The sequence below is a fragment of the Patella vulgata genome, chromosome 2, assembly GCF_932274485.2.
Source record: "Patella vulgata chromosome 2, xgPatVulg1.2, whole genome shotgun sequence".
Classification (NCBI taxonomy): Eukaryota; Metazoa; Mollusca; class Gastropoda; family Patellidae; genus Patella; species Patella vulgata.
This window is the reverse complement of record NC_065880.2, coordinates 65,434,301-65,454,337: the sequence shown is the minus strand read 5'-3', so window position 1 is coordinate 65,454,337 and position 20,037 is coordinate 65,434,301. Positions and strand designations below refer to the sequence as shown.

The following is a 20,037-nucleotide window of genomic DNA, read 5'->3' as shown; positions in this document are numbered from 1 at the left end:
CTTTCTAATTGAGCTAGAACATTCAAACTTGGTGTAGGTGTTTATTAGGTCAATGCCTTGATGGAGATCGAAGATGAGTATTTTCTGATTAAGGTAAGCAGAGATAAGCAATTTGATTGGTTGATGCTTTGGGACACGATAACTTTAGTTCAAATTATGTGAGAGTGTTGACACTTGGTGTATAGTTTTATCACACCAATAACTTGACTAACTTCGATAATGAGCATCTTCTGCTCAGGATAAGCAGAGTGATAAATTTGATTGGTCTAGACTTTGGAACACAACAACTCTCCTTCTAACTTAGGTGGAATGTTTAAACTTGGTGTAGGCGTTCATTAGGTGAATGCCTTGATGGAGTTCGAAGATGAGCAGAGATAAGCAATCTAATTGGTTGATGCTTTAGGGCACGATAACTTTAGTTTTAATTAAGTGAGTATAGATTCATTATATCATTACCTTGAGTAAGTTCGGTGATGCAAATTTTCTGCTTAGAATAAGGAGTGATAAGCAATTTGATTGGTCAAGACTTTGGAACATAACAACTCTGCTTTTAATTGAGGTAGAATGTTTAAACTTGATGTAGATGTTCATTAAGTTAATGTCTTGACTGAGTTCAATGATTAACATTTCGAGCTAAAGCTAAGCAGAGCTAAGCAATTTCATAACTTTGATTCGATCTGATAGAGAGTGATGAAACTTAGTGTATGGTTGATAATCAGTTTGATTGCTTGATACTTTTGAAAAGCAGTGGCTGCCAGGCAGGATACGCCCACATTTTGCAAGAGATGGATAGAAAACAACCTAAAAACAAACTGTTTCAATGGCATTTAGTAATTGAACTAGAGTATACAGGTCACAATTCTATGGAATACAATTACTGCTTTTTACTGAGCGACGTTTCGACTAGGCTTCTCTAGTCATTATCAAGCTATGATAAAAAATGAAAATATGACAGGACAATATATACATGTACACCACAATGCTAAGTTAATGATGACAAACCAGGGATGTAACTTAATTACGTGTACCTAATGGTGATGATTAGGTACACGTAATTAAGTTACATCCCTGGTTTGTCATCATTAACTTAGCATTGTGGTGTACATGTATATATTGTCCTGTCATATTTTCATTTTTTATCATAGCTTGATAATGACTAGAGAAGCCTAGTCGAAACGTCGCTCAGTAAAAAGCAGTAATTGTATTCCATAGAATTGTGACCTGTATAACCTAAAAACAAACGCGTTTTTTTGTACAATCAGGGGCAATAATCCAGAAAGTTATGACCTGAAATGTGCAAATATCAAACGGGACTGAGATCTTTGGGATATAAAGATAAAAATGGTGATTTGTGACCTCCTGAGGTTTCACAACCTTCGTATTACACACTTCTACACAATTTGCGTACAAAGAGCGGTCATTTTGTCAGGCAGTTTCATTTGATTTTCCCGAAATTCGAATTCAACCTTCATTATGGTGGAATGGTGATGTATTTAAACGGTTTTTAAAATCGGAAAAAAATGTGACCTCTAGAGAATCCGCAAGCTAAAACTGGGATTTTTCGAACAATCAGGGGCCATAAACCAGGAAGTTAAGTTTGGGTATCCGCGATTATCAAAAGGAACCAATATCTTAGTGTGTAATGGTGATATATTCACATGTTTTGTTTTTTTTAAATCGGATAAAAATTGTGACCTCTACAGGGACCACAAGCTAAAAACGTGATTTTTTGTTCGATCAAGTGCCATAATTCAGGAAGGTACAATCCGATATGCGCGAATATCGAAAGGGACCAATATCTTTGGGTTATAAACATGTATTTCAAGTTTCATCGAAATCGGATCAAAATTGTGACCTCTAGAGGGTCCACAACCTTATTATACCATATTTTTACACTATTCGCATACAAGCGGCGGTCATTTTGTCCGGCAGTTTTGGTCCGATTTTCACAAAATTCGAACTCAACAAACATTCCAGTGTAACGGGGATATATTCGAACGGTTTTTTTTAAATCGGATAATAAGTGTGACCTCTAGAGGGACCACAAGCTACAACGGTGATTTTTCGTACAGAGGCCATAATTCGGGAAGTTGCGATCCGATATGCGTGAATATTGAAAGGATCCGAGATCTTTAGGTTATAAACATGCATTTCAAGTTCCATCAAAATAGGATTAAAATTGTGACATCTACAGGGTCCACAACCTTGATATCCCATATTTTTATACTATTCGCGTACAAGTGGCAGCCATTTTGTCCGGCAATTTTGGTCCGTTTTTCACGAAATTCGAACTCAATCTTCATTACAGTGTAACGGTGATATAATCAAATGTTTTTTTTAAAACTGGATAATAATTGTGAGCTCCAGAGGGACCACAAGCTAAAAAAGGCAATTTTTCGTACAATCAGGGGCTATAATTCAGGAAGTTACGATCCGATATGCGCAAATATCAAAAGGAACCAAGATCTTTGGGTTATAAACATGCATTTCAAGTTTCATCAAAATCGGTTTAAAATTGTGACCTCTATAGCGTCCATAAGGTAAAAACGTGATTTTTTGTACAATCAGGGGCTATAATCCATGAAGTTTCGATCCAATACATGCCAATATCGAAAGCAACCAAGATCTTTTGGAGATAAACCTATATTTCAAGTTTCGTCAAAATCAGATAAGTATTGTGACCACAAACAATTGTGGACGAACAGGGGCGGCGACAATATATGTCCACATGAAAATGTGGGCGTATAAAAATAAAGGTGCTATTAATTAATATGTGTCATCTCTTTATTTTGGGATTTCGGTGGGGGACATCAGCCTCACTGTTGGATTGTTAACTATTACAGTGAGAACTGCCAGCTCTTTATCTAATCTCCCATAATGTATCTTTAATAAATAAAAAAATATCTAAAACAAGTCAGCACTGATATATTACAAATTATTTTTTACTAACATTCCATTTATTATATTCTATACAAAAATCTACATTTATATTCAAGTCATTCATTATGAATATGAATATATTGAATAAATTCATCTAGCAGCTAAATCATTATTTCTCATTTACAGATGTAAATGTTCACACGCTCCCGCATGTCATTAACAGTCTGCTTTGATGCACACAGGAGGTTTCATGCATAAACTTACAGGGATCATTCCATGTCTAGTGGACCAAATTCTCAGAAAGTATAGGTATAGGTATAGGGGAAATGTTGCTTGTACACTATTATTCATTCAAGGGAGATAACATTGCAAAACAGGGTAGAGAGCAGCTGATCACCCAAATTATCAACTGAACTTCTCCAAAGCAGTAACTTGGAAAGGTTTAAATTATGTTTTCAGAAAAGAAAGTGTGTGTTTTTTTAATATATACTTAAATACACTCTTCAAAAAAAAGGAGAGGATATTGAAATACAAATACCTATGCAGGTTGTGATATGATAAATAGTCATGGACATTTGACATGCTTTGAGAGTATGTTCACAGATGAACTTATCGTCCCAACAAAACCACTGAGCTGCACATGCGACACGTAATAGCGCCATACATGTGGGAGGGGTTTATTGTCAAATTTGACACTTCAAGGAAGAGTTGATGAAAACTGCCGCATGCTGGGTTATATATCCATGTTTGCTTTCCTATCGGTTCTTGCATAAGATTTACTGTTTAGCGTATCTTTGCTTTAGTGTGTTACATTTAATTTGATCGGGAGACGTGTTCGTCGACGTCAACTTCAACCGACAACACTGCAGGAATTGGCCGTGGCACTGCAAGAGGAGTGGGTCAGATTGCCCCAAATCGTGATTGGACAGTTGACTAGGAGCATGCCATGAAGAATTGACGAATGTCTGGGGATTGGTGGAGCAATTACTGATTATTACGACAAAAATCAAAAACGTCCATTTTCATTTTTGACTGTGCATCTCTTTGCGAGTGAAATGGGGCCGTCAGATATGCCGCCCATATGGGCTGTTTACATGTATGTTCATGTGTAGACAATTGGCCTGTTATTGACATACACTGGTTACCTCTAATAAAAACAGCAGTGCATTTCTGCAGTTTTGTATTGTTTCTGAATATCCCCTACTTTTTTTGAAGAGTATGTTATTCTATTGTATAATGATTTATATTCAAGTATATATTAAAAAAAAATTTTTTTTGCTAGGTCCCTTGAATGAATTAGGTGGGGAGTATACATAATTAGGGGATTACTACAGGTTATAGAAGCTATGCATAAGTCATGAGCTTGCTCTTACAGGGTGTGATTTGATGATAATCAAAGTATTGGAAGTGATATCCTTTCAAATGGGCGAAAAATATAAATATATGAACATGTTACAAATTTTGAACTTTCCATGTTTTTGATGGTGAATCATAAATTAATGGTACCCCCTGGGTCTGATATTGATGCATAATTGTTATAAGTAAGCACAAAATGTTCTTACAAGGCCTTGTTTTATGATGATCATGCAATTAGAAATATTATAATCAATTCATTCAAATCAGGAACCAGCGGCTGCCAGGCAGGATACGCCCACATTTTGCAAGAGATGGATAGAGAACAAGCTAAACAAAAAGCGATTTTACGTACAATCAGGGGCCATAATTCAGGAATTTACCATCCGATATGCGCAAATATCGACAGGAACCAAGATCTTTGGGTTATAAACTTACATTTCAAGTTTCATCAAAATCAGAAGAAAATTGTGACCTCTAGAGGGTCCACAACCTTGATATCGTCGGTGAAGTGTCAAAAGGGAGTATTTTAACGAAATTCGAAATCAACCATCCTTAGGGTGTAAAGATGATATATTTAAACGGTTTTTGAAATCGGATAAAAATTATAACCTCTATAAGGGTCCACAAGCTAAAAACGCGATTTTCCGTACAATCAGGGGCCATAATTCAGGAAGTTACGGTCCGATATATGCGAATATCAAAAGGAACTGAGATCTTTGGGTTATAAACTTATAAACTTACATTTCAAGTTTCATCAAAATCAGAAGAAAATTGTGAGCTCTAGAGAGTCCATAACCTTGATATATCATAATTTTACGCTATTTGAGTACGAGGGGCGGCCATTTTGTCTGTCAGTTTTGGTCCTATTTTTACGAAATTCAAACTCAACCATCCTTAGGGTGTAACAGTGATATATTCAAACATTTTTTTAAATCAGATAAAAAATATAACCTGTATAGGGTCCACAAGCGAAAAACATGATTTTGTACAATCAGGGGCCATAATTCCGGAAGTTACGGTCCAATATGTGCGAATATCGAAAGGAACCGAGATCTTTGGGTTATAAACTTACATTTCAAGTTTCATCAAAATTAGAAGAAAATTGTGACCTCTAGAGGGTCTACAACCTTGATATACCATATTTTTACGCTACTTGAGAACGAGGGACGACCATTTTGTGTCAGTTTTATGCCGATTTTCTAGAAATTCGAACTCAATCATCCTTAGGGTGTAACGGTAATATACTAAAATGTTTTTTTAAATCGGATAAAAATTATGACCTCTATAGGGTCCACAAGCTAACCAGCGGCTGCCAGGCAGGATACGCCCACATTTTCAAGAGATGGATAGAGAACAAGCTAAAAAGATAGTGATTTTTCCTACAATCAAGGGCCATAATTCAGGAAATTACAATTCGATATGCGCAAATATCAACAGGAACCGAGATCTTTGTGTTATAAACTTACATTTCAAGTTTCAACAAAATAGGATAAAAATTGTGACCTCCATAGGATTCACAACCTTGATATACCATATTTTGACGCTATTTGAGAACAAAGGGCGGCCATTTTGTCTGTCAGTTTTGGGCCGATTTTCACGAAATTCAATCTCAGCCGTCCTTATGGTGTAACAGTGATATAATAATACTTTTTTTTAAATCGGATAAAAATTATGACCTCTATAGGGTCCATAAGCTAAAAACGCGATTTTTCGTACAATCAGGGGCCATAATTCAGGAAGTTACGTACCGATATGCCCGAATATCAAAAGGAACCGAGATCTTTGGGTTATAAACTTACATTTCAAGTTTCAACAAAATCGGATAAAAATTGTGACCTCTATAGGGTCCACAACCTTGATATACCGTATTTTTACGCTATTTGAGAACGAACGGCGGCCATTTTGTCTGTCAATTTTGGGCCGATTTTCACGAAATTCGAACTCAGCCGTCCTTAGGGTGTAACAGTGATATAATAATACAGTTTAAAAATTTCATGAAAATAAAAAATGAAGGAGTAAAATATCAAAGATGGGCCTTTCATCATTGATGGACTACACAAGCAACATTTCAATAAAGTTTCATATTTTTTTCATGGTTTTACCTATTTCCCTGTGTGAGTTGGTTTTCAAAGCTAATTTTACAAGAAACTGACAAAGATACATTATGCATGTGATAAGTGACAATTTCAAATATAGTGTAGTAAAATTTCTACACTGTATCAAAATATTGATTTTTTTGCATAAGTATCAATATTTGGCACTTAAGGCTCTCAATACACAGTGGAAGGTACTGGCTCTATAAAATTTGATGGTGAATTCTTAATCTATATAATAAACATTCTCTTACAAACCCCAAAGTTTCAAGAATATTGATTAACTAGAAGATATAAAATCAGTACACCGAAATCAAGTCATAGATAGAATGGGACCTTGATTCAAAGGCCATGCATGTATCTCAGTCAATATTAATGCTAGAGTCATATAACTTGGCAGTTTTACATTTAAGTTTGTATGTACTATAATATATATTTTTTTCATAATAATCTGAGGTGGTCATCCGACAAGCACTGGTCCACTGTCTATTCTTTTTCTAATAATGGGATGACACATTTTCTCCAAATATAGGTAGCTAGGCAACATAACATATGCCAACAGCAGTATAGTTATCCACCAGGTTCATAAAGGTTTCTGCATTGTGTTTCTTTTTATAGATACCGGTACATGTCCTATCCACATAAAGATAGGTTGCCAGGCAATAAAACATACATCCACAGCAGCTAAATCATCCAAGCGATCGACAAGGGTTGTCGCATATTTATTCTTTTATAGGTAATTAGGAGCATTTAATAGATAATTTCATACAGATGACATAATAATTTTCGTCGTTTGAGGGTTCACAAGGTTCTAAAAACTAAAACAAGGGCCATAACTCTGGAAGTAATCTACAGAAAATGTTGAAATTCGACAGGTTTTTTTGTTTTACTAATTCAAATAATGCATATAAATTTCATACAGATCGGATGATAACTTTTGTCGTTCAAAAGTTCACAAGGTTCAACAAAGTAAATCAAGGGCCATAACCACGGCGTAATCAACGGAAATTGCTGAAATTCAATAGGCTTCTTCGTTGCACTAATTTAAATGATGCATATCAATTTCGAACAGATCGGATGATAACTGTTGTCATTAGAGCATTCACAAGATTCAACAAAGTGAAACAAGAGCCATAACTCTAGATGTAATTAACGGAAATTGCTGAAATTCAAATGGCTTCTTTGTTTTACTAATTCAAATGATGCATATGAATTTCATACTGATCGGATAATAACTTTTGTTATTAGAGCATTCACAAGGTACAACAAAGTGAAACAAGGGCCATAACTCACGGCATAATTAACGGAAATTGCTGAAATTCAATAGGCTTCTTCGTTTCACTAATTTAAATGATGCATATCAATATCAAACAGATCGGATGATAACTTTTGTCGTTCAAAAGTTCACAAGGTTCAACAAAGTAAATCAAGGGCCATAACTCACGGCGTAATCAACGGAAATTGCTGAAATTCAATAGGCTTCTTCGTTGCACTAATTTAAATGATGCATATCAATTTCGAACAGATCGGATGATAACTGTTGTCATTAGAGCGTTCACAAGATTCAACAAAGTGAAACAAGGGCCAGAACTCTAGATGTAATTAACGGAAATTGCTGAAATTCAATAGGCTTCTTCGTTTCACTAATTTAAATAATGCAAATAAATTTCATACAGATCGGTTGATAACTTTACTCTTTAGAGCGTTGACAAGGTGCAATGAAGTGAAACAAGGGCCATAACTCCAGAAGAAATTAATGGAAATTATTGAAATTAAATAGGCTTCTTCATCTCACTAATGCAAACAACATATATCAATTTCAAAACAATCAGATAATAAATGTAGTCTGTAGAGTGTTCACAAGAAATTGTGGACAACAGACGGACGGATGGGGGCGACGGCAATATACGACCACATTTCCATGTGGGCGTATAAAAAGCAATCATGGGCAACAACCCATGAAGCAACAAGCCAACAGTGAGGCTGATGTCCCCCGCCGAAATGGGAAAATAATTAGAGGACACATATAAATTTATCACAAATTATCTTTTACAAAGTATTGAACAATCAAACAGTATATCTTTACTTATAGTCTAACAATCAAAGTAGGAGAGTTATTGTTTTCCAAAGTCTCGACCAATCAAATTGCGTATCGCTCTGCTTACCCTGAGCAGAAAATGCTCATTATCAAACTTAGTCAAGGTATTACTGTAATGAAACTATACACCAAGTTTCATCAATCTCACTTAATTAGAACTAAAGTTATCGTGTCCCAAAGCATCAACCAATCAAATTGCTTATCTCTGCTTACCCTAAGCGGAAAATGCTCATCTTCGAACTCCATCAAGGCATTGACCTAATCAACACATACACCAAGTTTGAACATTCTAGCTCAATTAGGAAGAGAGTTATCGTGCCCCAAAGTATCAACCAATCAAATTGCTTATCTCTGCTTACCCTAAGCGGAAAATGCTCATCTTCGAACTCCATCAAGGCATTGACCTAATAAACACATACACCAAGTTTGAACATTCTAGCTCAATTAAAAGTTATCGTGTCCCAAAGCATCAACCAATCAAATTGCTTATCTCTGCTTACCCTAAGCGGAAAATGCTCATCTTCGAACTCCATCAAGGCATTGACCTAATCAACACATACACCAAGTTTGAACATTCTAGCCCAATTAGGAAGAGAGTTATCGTGTCCCAAAGCATCAACCAATCAAATTGCTTATCTCTGCTTACCCTAAGCGGAAAATGCTCATCTTCGAACTCCATCAAGGCATTGACCTAATAAACACATACACCAAGTTTGAACATTCTAGCTCAATTAGGAAGAGAGTTATTGTGTCCCAAAAAGTGTGACGGACAGACAGACGGACAGACAGACGGACGAACCCATTTTAATAGTCCCCTGCTTTCTTCGAAAGGCGGGGGACAATTATCAGAATTGTTTAAAAAGTAACATAAACACATAGATTTCAAGTCAACTTATAACTGCTAGAGCAAACACAAGAATTTACAAAGTAAACAAGTAAAGTGACATAAACAATGCATGTACCAGTAAATTTCGAGTCTTATCGGATGATAACTTTAGCCTGGACAGATTGGGCTGATGACAATATACCTACAATTACATTTCAATTCTTGGCATATAAAAATGTAACCTATTGTTATATAGGTCATGAGTCATAACTATAACTACTCTTTTCAAAACTCAACTCATAATTTAATTAATCTACCTCTACTTCTCTGATCACATGATGGTGAATGAAATGAATCACTGATTTACAGTTGTAATCAGACATAATTCAGATTTATTCATTTATTTATTTTTTTCAATATTGAAAAACCTTCACTTATACCTTTTCTATTTGCGTATAATACATTATTCCAAATACGCTGCTTAAAAACCATGATGTACAAACCCACCACATGATGAATGACAATAGACCGCGATACCACACTGATGTAAAAACATTTCGCAAGTTACTTATAGCCCATGAGAACTGAGCAGCTGTGTTGGCAATACTGTCTGTACTGTTAGCAGGCGGGGCTGTCATTGACATGCCCGAAGCAACATTTCTGACAGACCATAGAACTTTAACTTTATCACCAAACACATCACTCCACGAGTAGTCTCCTAGAGTTTTCAGTAGAAATGTCAAAAATAAAATCAACAATGCTGGTGTAATATATTGTAATGTGACCACACACAAATAGTAAAATACACGTGCCACAGTTTTCTGTAGCTCTAAACTATTAATTCTACCACTTTCTTTCTTCATCATTTCTATTTTCTCATGTGCCATATTAAGATGAGATTGCAAGTGTATTGGCAATAAAATTAATCTTACAAAGAAAAAGAAAATAACCAAGATAAGACGAATACTATCAAATGCTGCATCTGTAAGATAAGGATCCCCAGAATATCTGCGGACACAAAAAACATCTCTAGCAATAGGACGAGCCCATGTAAGGCAAATGAAAAGTGGCAGAATGAAGTTCATATGGAGGATTGTTTGTTTGAAGGGTGATTCTTTGGCATATTTCAAGGAATCCAGATGAAGTTTAGCCATTCGCAGACCTGGGAATGTTAATATACCACCAATAAATGCACACAAAATAGCTAGAACTATTTTAAAGGTAAGGAAGGAGAGTGGGCCTTGAGATTCTACTCCCTGATGTTTTAAGAATTCCATGGCATTACCAGAGAAGTTGTTGTAACCTTCCTCTAATCCAAACTCTAGAACTATGTCATTTATCACCAATACACCCATTCCTAATACCAAGTAAAAGAATCCAAATGTGATACAAAGAATTCTCTCTCCGCCTTCCTCAGCTTTGAAATACATAGCAGTTTGGGACATCAAAACACGCAAACAGAATCCAATAGTTAACAAACACCACAATATACTAACATTAAATTCTATCTTGTGGGAAGCTACAGCAAAATATATTTCTGTGAGAGTATAAACAATAACAGAAGAGAGCGAAAAATCCATCAGCCACTGAAAATCTGTGAAATATTTGAGTGGTAAAAGATCAACAGCTTGCACCTTGACCGTATCTAATTGAATTGGTAAATTTCTAGGAACTGTAAAACTGTCATCTTTTTTTGTATTATTAATCATTTTCTTATAATCATTTCTTTTGACCTTTCCTTTAACACCAGTTGATATTCCTGCTAAAGATTTTAACTCTTCATCTGTTGGGTATAGAAATCGAACTAGCTTATTACATAGTAACCACTGACCAAAAGAGAAATATGGTGACAACTTCTGGAGGAAGCTAAACATCACCAAGCTGAACACAAACTGCACTCCAAGGATGGCCATTTTGTATATAAACTCAGTAAATTTTCCTTTTGAATTATCTTCTCAAATTTGTAAAATTTCTCTGAAATTTAAATAGAAAATGTAATTAATGACTTAAATAAATTTGTTTATGCATTGCGAGTAGCCTTGTGTTATGATGTTTATTTATAGCAATATTGTTCTAGTTTAAAAAGATAGGTTGCCAGGCCACGAAACATACGCCCACAGCAGCTAAATCCTCCAAACAGTTGACAAGATTTGTTGCATATTTATTCGTTTGTCTAGGTAATGAGTGTATTTACAAGACACCGATATCAATTTAATACTAGGTGGAAAAGGTGATTTTGAGATTATGATTATACATTTGATTTTATTAACTTTTCAAGTAGATCTCATCATTCTTCTCCCAAAACTTTTTACAGATTCAAAATCGGATGAAAATTTTTTTTTTTATGGAGGCTCAAAGTTGCGATTTTTGACTTTTCACAGAAGAAAGGTTTTTCAACGCCTTGAAAAAGTCATTTTTAGTGTTTTTTGCGATGTCATATTTCATTTCATAGCAAACCTATCAAAAATGTAGATGTAAATTCATGAAATACAACTTTAAGGCTAATTATGTTTCGATTTTCACATTTTTGTAACAATTACTTAGATTTCTCAAGCAACTCCAAAATACATAGGTTTTCTCAAAAATTCTATTTTGTCAAAGTGATTTTGGTCAATTTTTTCATCAACCAGCAGCTGCCAGGCAGGATACGCCCACATTTTGCAAGAGATGGATAGAGAACAAGCTAAAAACAAACAGGGATTTTTTGTACAGTCAGGGGCAATAATCCAGAAAGTTATGGTCTGAAATGCACAAATATCAAAAGGGACCGAGATCTTTGGGATATAAAGATATGATTTAAGTTTCATCAGAATCGGACAAAAATTGTGACCCCTAGAGGGTTGACAACCTTTGTATTGCATACTTTTACACAATTTGCGAACAAAGAGCGGGCATTTTGTTGGGAAGTTTCATTTCGATTTTCCCGAAATTCGAATTCAACCTTCATTATGGTGGAATGGTGAAATATTTAAAATCGGAAAAAAAATTGTGATCTCTAGAGAATCCGCAAGCTAAAAATGCCATTTTTCAAACAATAAGGGGCCATAATCCAGGAAGTTAAGTTCGGGTATCCGGGATTATCAAAAGGATCCATGATCTTAGTGTGTAATGGTGATATATTAAAACTGTTTTTTAAATCAGATAAAAATTGTGACCTCTACAAGGACCACAAGCTATACACGCGATTTTTCGTACAATCAAGGGCCATAATTCAGGAAGTTACTATCCGATATGCCGAATATCGAAAGGAACCAAGATCTTTGTGTTATTAACTTACATTTCAAGTTACATAAAAATCAAAAGAAAATTGTGACCTCTAGAGGGTTATAAAATTACATTTATAATTTCAACAAAATCGGATCAAAATTGTGACCTCTATTGGGTCCACAACCTTGATGTACCATATTTTTACGCTATTTGAGAACCAGGGGCGGCCATTTTGTCTGTCAGTTTTAGGCCGATTTTCACGAAATTCCAACTTAGCCGTCCTTAGGGTATAACGGTGATATAATAAAACGGTTTTTAAATAGGATAAAAATTATGACCTCTATTGGGTCCACAAGCTAAAAACGTGATTTTTCGTACAATCAGGGGCCATAATTCAGGAAGTTAAGGTCCGATATGCGCGAATATCGAAAGGAACTGAGATCTTTGGGTTATAAACTTACATTTAAAGTTTTAAAAAAATCAGATAAAAATTGTGACCTCTATAGGGTCCACAAGCTAAAAACGTGATTTTTCATACAATCAGGGGCCATAATCCATGAAGTTTCGATCCGATACATGCCAATATCGAAAGCAGCCGAGATCTTTTGGGGATAAACCTATATTTCAAGTTTCGTCAAAATCGGATAAGAATTGTGACCTGTAGAGAGTCCACAAACAATTGTGGACGGACGGACGGACATCCGGACGGACAGGGGCGACGGCATGTGGACGTATAAAAAGGCAATGTTATTCCATTTTCAATGGTGTTTACTATGACGAACCAAATGATCACATTTTAAGTACGGTAGCTGAAAGCAATTTAGTATATATTTACAGCCCATGTAATATAAAATATTATGAATTGTATAATTTTAGTGAAATATTAAGGACTTTGGATGGTTGTCATAGCAACCACATAATTCTAAAAATAGGACAACTGTCGTTTCACTAACATTGTTCGCAGCAATCGTTGCTTACATCATTGTTAGAATTAGAACTGTTCCTGCATAATTTAATATTAAGAACTCTAATTCTTTAAAATTATATACTATTCAAAAAAAGTAGGGGATATTTGATTTTTAAGTGTTATTAAAGTCACCTAATGAAACTGACGAAGAAACAAATGACAAAATGAAATGAAGTTCACATTCATCGATTTATTCCAAATGATCGTTAGACTAAGTAAGGCACAGACTGACCATTATATGGGTAAAATGATACCCGGGGTCAAACAGCAAAGTTACCACAGCATCACAACCAAGTCAGTAACGGGTAAATCCTCCTCTGTTTGCCAAACAAGCATTGATCCGACGTGGCATACTCCTAATGAGACGTCTAAGGTCATTTTGGTCCAGATTGTCCCATTCCTGTTGCAACGCAGCAGCAAGTTCTTGGACATTGGCAGGACGTTGTTGACGTTGACGTAACCTCTGTCCAAGCATGTCCCAGACATGCTCGATGGGGGAGAGGTCGGGATTCAGTGCTGGCCAAGGTAATGTGGTGATGTTCTGTTGTTGGAGGTAACCTGTAACGATCCTGGCCCTGTGACATCTTGCGTTGTCATCCTGGAAGATGAAACGGCGGCCATGACGTTGTGCGAACGGCACAACATGGACTGCCAAGATGTTGTCCCGGTAGTACTGGCCTGTAACACGCCCTGCAACAACATGTAAAGCCGTTCTTCCAGCAACAGTGATGCCTCCTCACACCATAACAGAACCACCCCCAAATCGATCATGTCTGATGACGTTAACGTCTTGGAAGCGCTCGTTTCGACGACGCCACACCCTCCTACGTCTGTCCAAAAAATCAACAGTGAACCTTGACTCATCTGAAAACATCACATTGCTCCAGCGTCGATTATCCCAGTGTTGACGATCCCTACACCAACGACGTATTGCCTGAATGTGATGATCTCTCAAACAAGGGATCACGCGAGGACGTCGGGCGCGAAGGTGACCCCTATGCAGTCGATTCCGAATCGTCTGGCCACTCACTCTCACACCAGTGTCTGTTTGAAGACGAGCGCTGATCTGATTTGCTGTGATGACACGATTTCTCAAGGCCAAGGTAGGGATAAATCGATCCTGGGCTTGAGTTGTCGCCCTTGGTCGACCTGAGCGTGGTCTGTCCTGTACAGATTGTGTATCACGGTATCTGGACCATAGCCTGCTTATGACAGACTGAGAAACATTCATCGTCCGCGCCACAACCGCCTGTGTTGTGCCGATCTGTAGCATGCCAAGGGCACGTAACCTTTCATTTTGGGTAAGCCGACGCATATCAAAATTTGTTTTCTGGTCACTAAAACAATTTAACTGATGTTTCCACCCTGGAATTCAATGCCACAATGACTGTAACATTCAAAGTCAGAGTCGTGCAAATCTTGGGTTGGACCCCCATGATGATCCCAAGCATCACCTGCATTCCATGCGGTAGCTATTGGTGCGTTTGGGCGTCACATGTAACTGGAAATGTTTCTTCTGTTAGGTTCTATAGTGACTTTTTTCGTAGTCATTTGCATATTTTAGTATTATGCCCCCAAAATCAAATATCCCCTACTTTTTTTGAATAGTATATTTAACTTTGTAATTATTAATTTCATTTTTTAAATCAATTTGTATATGAGAAATTTGTTAATCATCTGTATTAATCATATCATCCCATCATGTTACCGCGAATCGAGCGATATATATACATTTTTTTATTAAAAAAACTTTAGATTTTATTATCAAAATTCTCTTTTATATGTAAACCTTCTTGAATAATCATGACCACTCCCAGATGATCATGATTAATCCAATTCACTCATAAACAATCCTAAATAATCACGTTACGTCACAATCAATTAGTATAAATACCGCCGCTTCGCTTCATCCTACTCATTTACTGAGGAAGGACACCATAGTCCGAAATGTTTAATAAATACCACCTATACTTCTACTAGGAGTTCATCTTTTTTACTGGTTTGAGGGGCTACTATTTCTACTTTATCCTGCAACCCCTTGTGTATCGCTGAGATCCCAGTCTAGATGTTCTCCAGATACTAGCATCCTGCTACTTTAGGACCTATTGTACAAGAGTTGTTGTCGTTTTCTACTGATCATTGTTAGAATTCTGCTTTTACACATATTATTTTCTACTCAGAAGATAACAACAAAGACCAATAAAAAGTTATTCTCTAAGGACTAAAGCGTAAAAGTAGGTTACTCAGTTACTGATAGGCTATGGTACTGGTAGTCATGTTTATAAAGGCCTAGGCCTGGAAGCTACAATTTGACTCAAAGAATTGTTTTGTTTTTACTTCACTTTTGAATATTTCTATTATTCATTCAAATTGGTATTATAGCCTATTGAGCCTACTTCCTTTTTTTTAATATATTTTCATCAATGTAAATAAATATCAAATCAAGGCCTAATAATAAAGGCCTTATGTTTGTCGGTTCTTTCAATTTGTTTAACTGGTCAACAATTACAAATATGTGATGCTTGAGGTGTTAAATATAGTTCCCTAAAAAAAAAAAAGAATCAAAATTATAATAATTAGTATGACAACTGTTATATAATGCTAAATTATTTAATAAAACTTTTTGCGAAAATTGGGTATTCCGTAGTGTGTGTGACTTAGAGATTAAAGCTATTTTGAACGTTCTGTGACAATGCGAAATGTCTGAAATCACCGAAGTGGTTAATTTTTGAAATTTTGTTGTAACATTTACAATAATTGCTGGATTTTAACATTTGATACATTTTGACATAGGCAGAGACAAGGCAAGTAGCTACGGTTCTTTAGATTGTTGATTTTCGATGAATCTTCGGAGATATTAGGCGCCAAATTTTGAAAATTTAAATTTTTACAAAAAACTTTTTTATTAATGAATATTTTTTGATGATATTTTATCCAGGGCTAAAGGGTCGTCTGATTTCAGCGAAAATGTCAACAATTTTTTTCTAAATAATTTTCCTTGGCCGCTATTGGCTAATTCAGTTTTACGCTCCTAGATTCATTAATGATCGTTCGATTTGTTTGATACAAAGTTCATATGCTCCGTTTTCCAAAATGTCATTTTTTTTGTTACCGATAAAGTTTCCTGTCGACACCGGAAGTGGCATAATTTCAACAAAAACTATAATTTTGACAGTTCGGTACCACTTTTTGAAAGCAAATATTATTTTTTCAAAATTTGTTATTACCAAATCGATGCGCAATGCAAATGCGCACAAAACATCGGACTCAGTTTTTTTTAATTTCGATTTCGTTTTCAGGCTATTTCGATTAAAAGGTGAAACCAGCGGCTACCAGGCAGGATACGCCCACATTTGCGAGAGATGGATAGAGAACAAGCTTAAAAGAAAGTGATTTTTCCTTCAATCAAGGGCCATATTTCAGGAAATTACAATTCAATATGCGCAAATATCGAAAAGAACCGAGATCGGATAAAAATTGTGACCTCCATAGGATCCGCAACCTTGATATACCATATTTTTACGCTATTTGAGAATGAAGGGCGTCCATTTTGTCTGTCACTTTTGAGCCGATTTTCACGAAATTCAAACTCAGCTATCCTTAGGGTGTAATGGTGATATAATAATACGTTTTTTTTCAATCGGATAAAAATTATGACCTCTATAGGGTCCACAAGCCAAAAACGCGATTTTTCGTACAATCAGTGGCTATAATTCACGAAGTTACGGTCAGATATGCGCGAATATCGAAGGAAACAAGATATTTGGGTTATAAACTTACATTTCCAAATTCAACAAAATCGGATAAAATTGTGACTTTTATTGGGTCCACAACCTTGATGTACCATATTTTTACGCTATTTGAGAACGAGGGGCGGCCATTTTGTCTGTCACTTTTGAGCCGATTTTCACGAAATTCGAACTCAGCCTTCCTTAGGGTGTAACGGTGATATAATAATACGTTTTTTTAAATCGGATAAAAATTATGACCTCTATAGGGTCGACAAGCTAAAAACGTGATTTTTCGTACAATCAGGGGCCATAATTCAGGAAGTTACTGTCCGATATGCGCAAATATCCAAGGGAACCGAGATCTTTGGGTTATAAACTTACATTTCAAGTTTTAAAAAAATCAGATAAAAATTGTGACCTCTATAGGATCCACAACCTTGATATACCATATCTTTACGCTATTTGAGTACAAACGGCGGCCATTTTGTCTGTCAATTTTGGGCCGATTTTCACGAAATTCGAACTCAGCCTTCCTTAGGGTGTAACGGTGATATAATAATACGTTTTTTTAAATCGGATAAAAATTATGACCACTATAGGGTCCACAAGTTAAAAACGCGATTTTTCGTACAATCAGGGGCCATAATTCAGGAAGTTACGGTCCGATATGCGCAAATATCGAAAAGAACCGAGATCTTTGGGTTATAAACTTACATTTCAATTTTCAACAAAATCGGATAAAAGTTGTGACCTCTATAGGGTCCACAAGCTAAAAACTGACTTTTTGTACAATCAGGGGCCATAATCCATGAAGTTTCGGTCCGATACATGCCAATATCGAAAGCAGCCAAGATCTTTTGGGGATAAACCTATATTTTAAGTTTCGTCAAAATCGGATAAGAATTGTGACCTGTAGAGAGTCCAGAATCAATTGTGGACGGACGGACAGGGGCGACGTATAAAAACATTTATCACAGAAATTAAAGATAGGTTGCCAGGCAACGAAACATACGCCCACAGCAGCTACATAGTCCGGGCAGTCAACAAGAGTTGTCGCATATTTTTACTTTTTTCGGTATTGAAGCATTTATAATACATTAAAATCTGATTAAGAGTAACAACTCATTAAGTGTATAAATTTGAAGTCAATCGGATATTAACTTTGACCTCTAGACCGTCCAAGATTTTTTCAAGTGATCAAAGGCCATAACTCTGGCAGTAATTATCGGAAATCGTTGAAATTCAATAGGCTTCTTCGTCTCATGACCTTAAACACTGTGTATAAATTTAAAGTCAATCGGGTATTAACTTTGACCTCTAGAGCGTCCACAAGATATTTTGAAGTGATCAAGGGCCATAACTCCGGCAGTAATTATCAATCGGATATTAACTTTAGACTTTAAGACTCATGACCTTAAACACTGTGTATAAATTTAAAGTCAATCGGGTATTAACTTTGACCTCTAGAGCGTCCACAAGATATTTTGAAGTGATCAAGGGCCATAACTCCGGCAGTAATTATCAACTTTATTCCGACCACATTTTAATGTGGGCGTATAAAAAGACAACCTTATTTTTCTGCCATGAAGCCCATACAAAATCAAACTAATCCCCGATTCACTTAATAGATATTTGTTTATGAATTGTTATTTCTAGCAATTATTACATCAAGGTAAATTTTATTTTGACGGGCAGTGGTGACAAAAACTGACATTTTCACTGTATGACTTAAAAGATAGGTTGCCAGTGCCAGGCAACGAAACAAATGCCCACAGCATTAATTATCTGCAGACAGTTCGATGTCTTTCTATTTCTCTTCAGAATTTTATAATCGTGCGTCTCAGTAACACAATCAATTTCCGAAAATCCTGGCTTCGTTTTGAAATTCACATGGCAATGAATCTATACGATTGTACTCTCAGTTATTAACTATATATACTCTTCAAAAAAAGTAGGGGATAATGAAATGCAAATACCTATGCAGGTTGTCATATGATAAATAGTCATGGACACTTCACATGCTTTGAGAGTATGATCATTATGAAGAACTTATCGCCCCAACAGAACCACTGAGCTGCACATGCGACACGCAATAGCGCCATACACGTGGGAGGGGTTCATTGTCAAATTTGGCACTTCAAGGAAGAGTTGACAGGGCTCACACTGTTGGTTGCTAAACTCGCAATTTGCGATAAAAATATGAAAGTGGCGATTAAAATTTGATTTTGGCGATAATGTTTTGCGGTACTGGCGATTCTTTTTGAGAACTGGCGGTAAAAAATCTTAAAATTCTAATCGTATTTATCCTGGATTAACCATTAATTGAGTGTCAATCACGTGGCGGAATACTATAAATTAATCAACTGGCTGATAATCTGGATTGCGTCAATGAGTAATACTAATTAATTGTCTTGGATTAATGATTAGTTGATTGATAATTGCCAATGATGTATATAAAGCGGTGATTAGTTGATGTTTCGTTTCGTCTTAAAAAAGATGTTAATACATGCAATTAAAATGGCCGACAGTTCCTTTCGAAGAGAATTAAATATTTTGATACCTAAATTCGTTTACAGTGGCTTCATATACGTCATGTAAGACATACAAGCATGCCTATCAGATATCATTATTTCAAATTATATTATCACCACTGGTCGAAAACGTAAGAACGAGTTGAATAGCGACGATTCTTGAGCGAGAAATCATTTCGCCATATGTATCCTATTACCGTCGTCAAAATGATCTAAAGGTGAACGACGGGTATAATTGTAAGCATCTCTTACAAAAATATAATTGAAATTTATATCATTCTATCAGGGATTCAGATTCTGATACCTTTACGGTACCTGAAAATAACTATTGGCCTATTGTACACGCAA

At 35.9% G+C, this 20,037-nt stretch overlaps 1 protein-coding gene across 2 annotated transcripts in view; it reads right to left on the bottom strand.

The window, feature by feature from the left end:
* Window positions 1–2,909: 2,909 nt before the first annotated feature.
* LOC126811199 (transmembrane protein 161B) overlaps window positions 2,910–20,037 on the bottom strand; it is a 47,152-nt gene continuing 30,024 nt past the window's right edge. For both annotated transcript variants that reach the window (XM_056098563.1, XM_050536763.2), the window contains exon 2: window positions 2,910–11,227. In XM_056098563.1, coding sequence (XP_055954538.1) covers window positions 9,688–11,166 — 1,479 coding nt within the window. In that variant the 5' untranslated portion in view covers window positions 11,167–11,227 and the 3' untranslated portion in view covers window positions 2,910–9,687. The remainder of the gene's footprint in view (window positions 11,228–20,037) is intronic.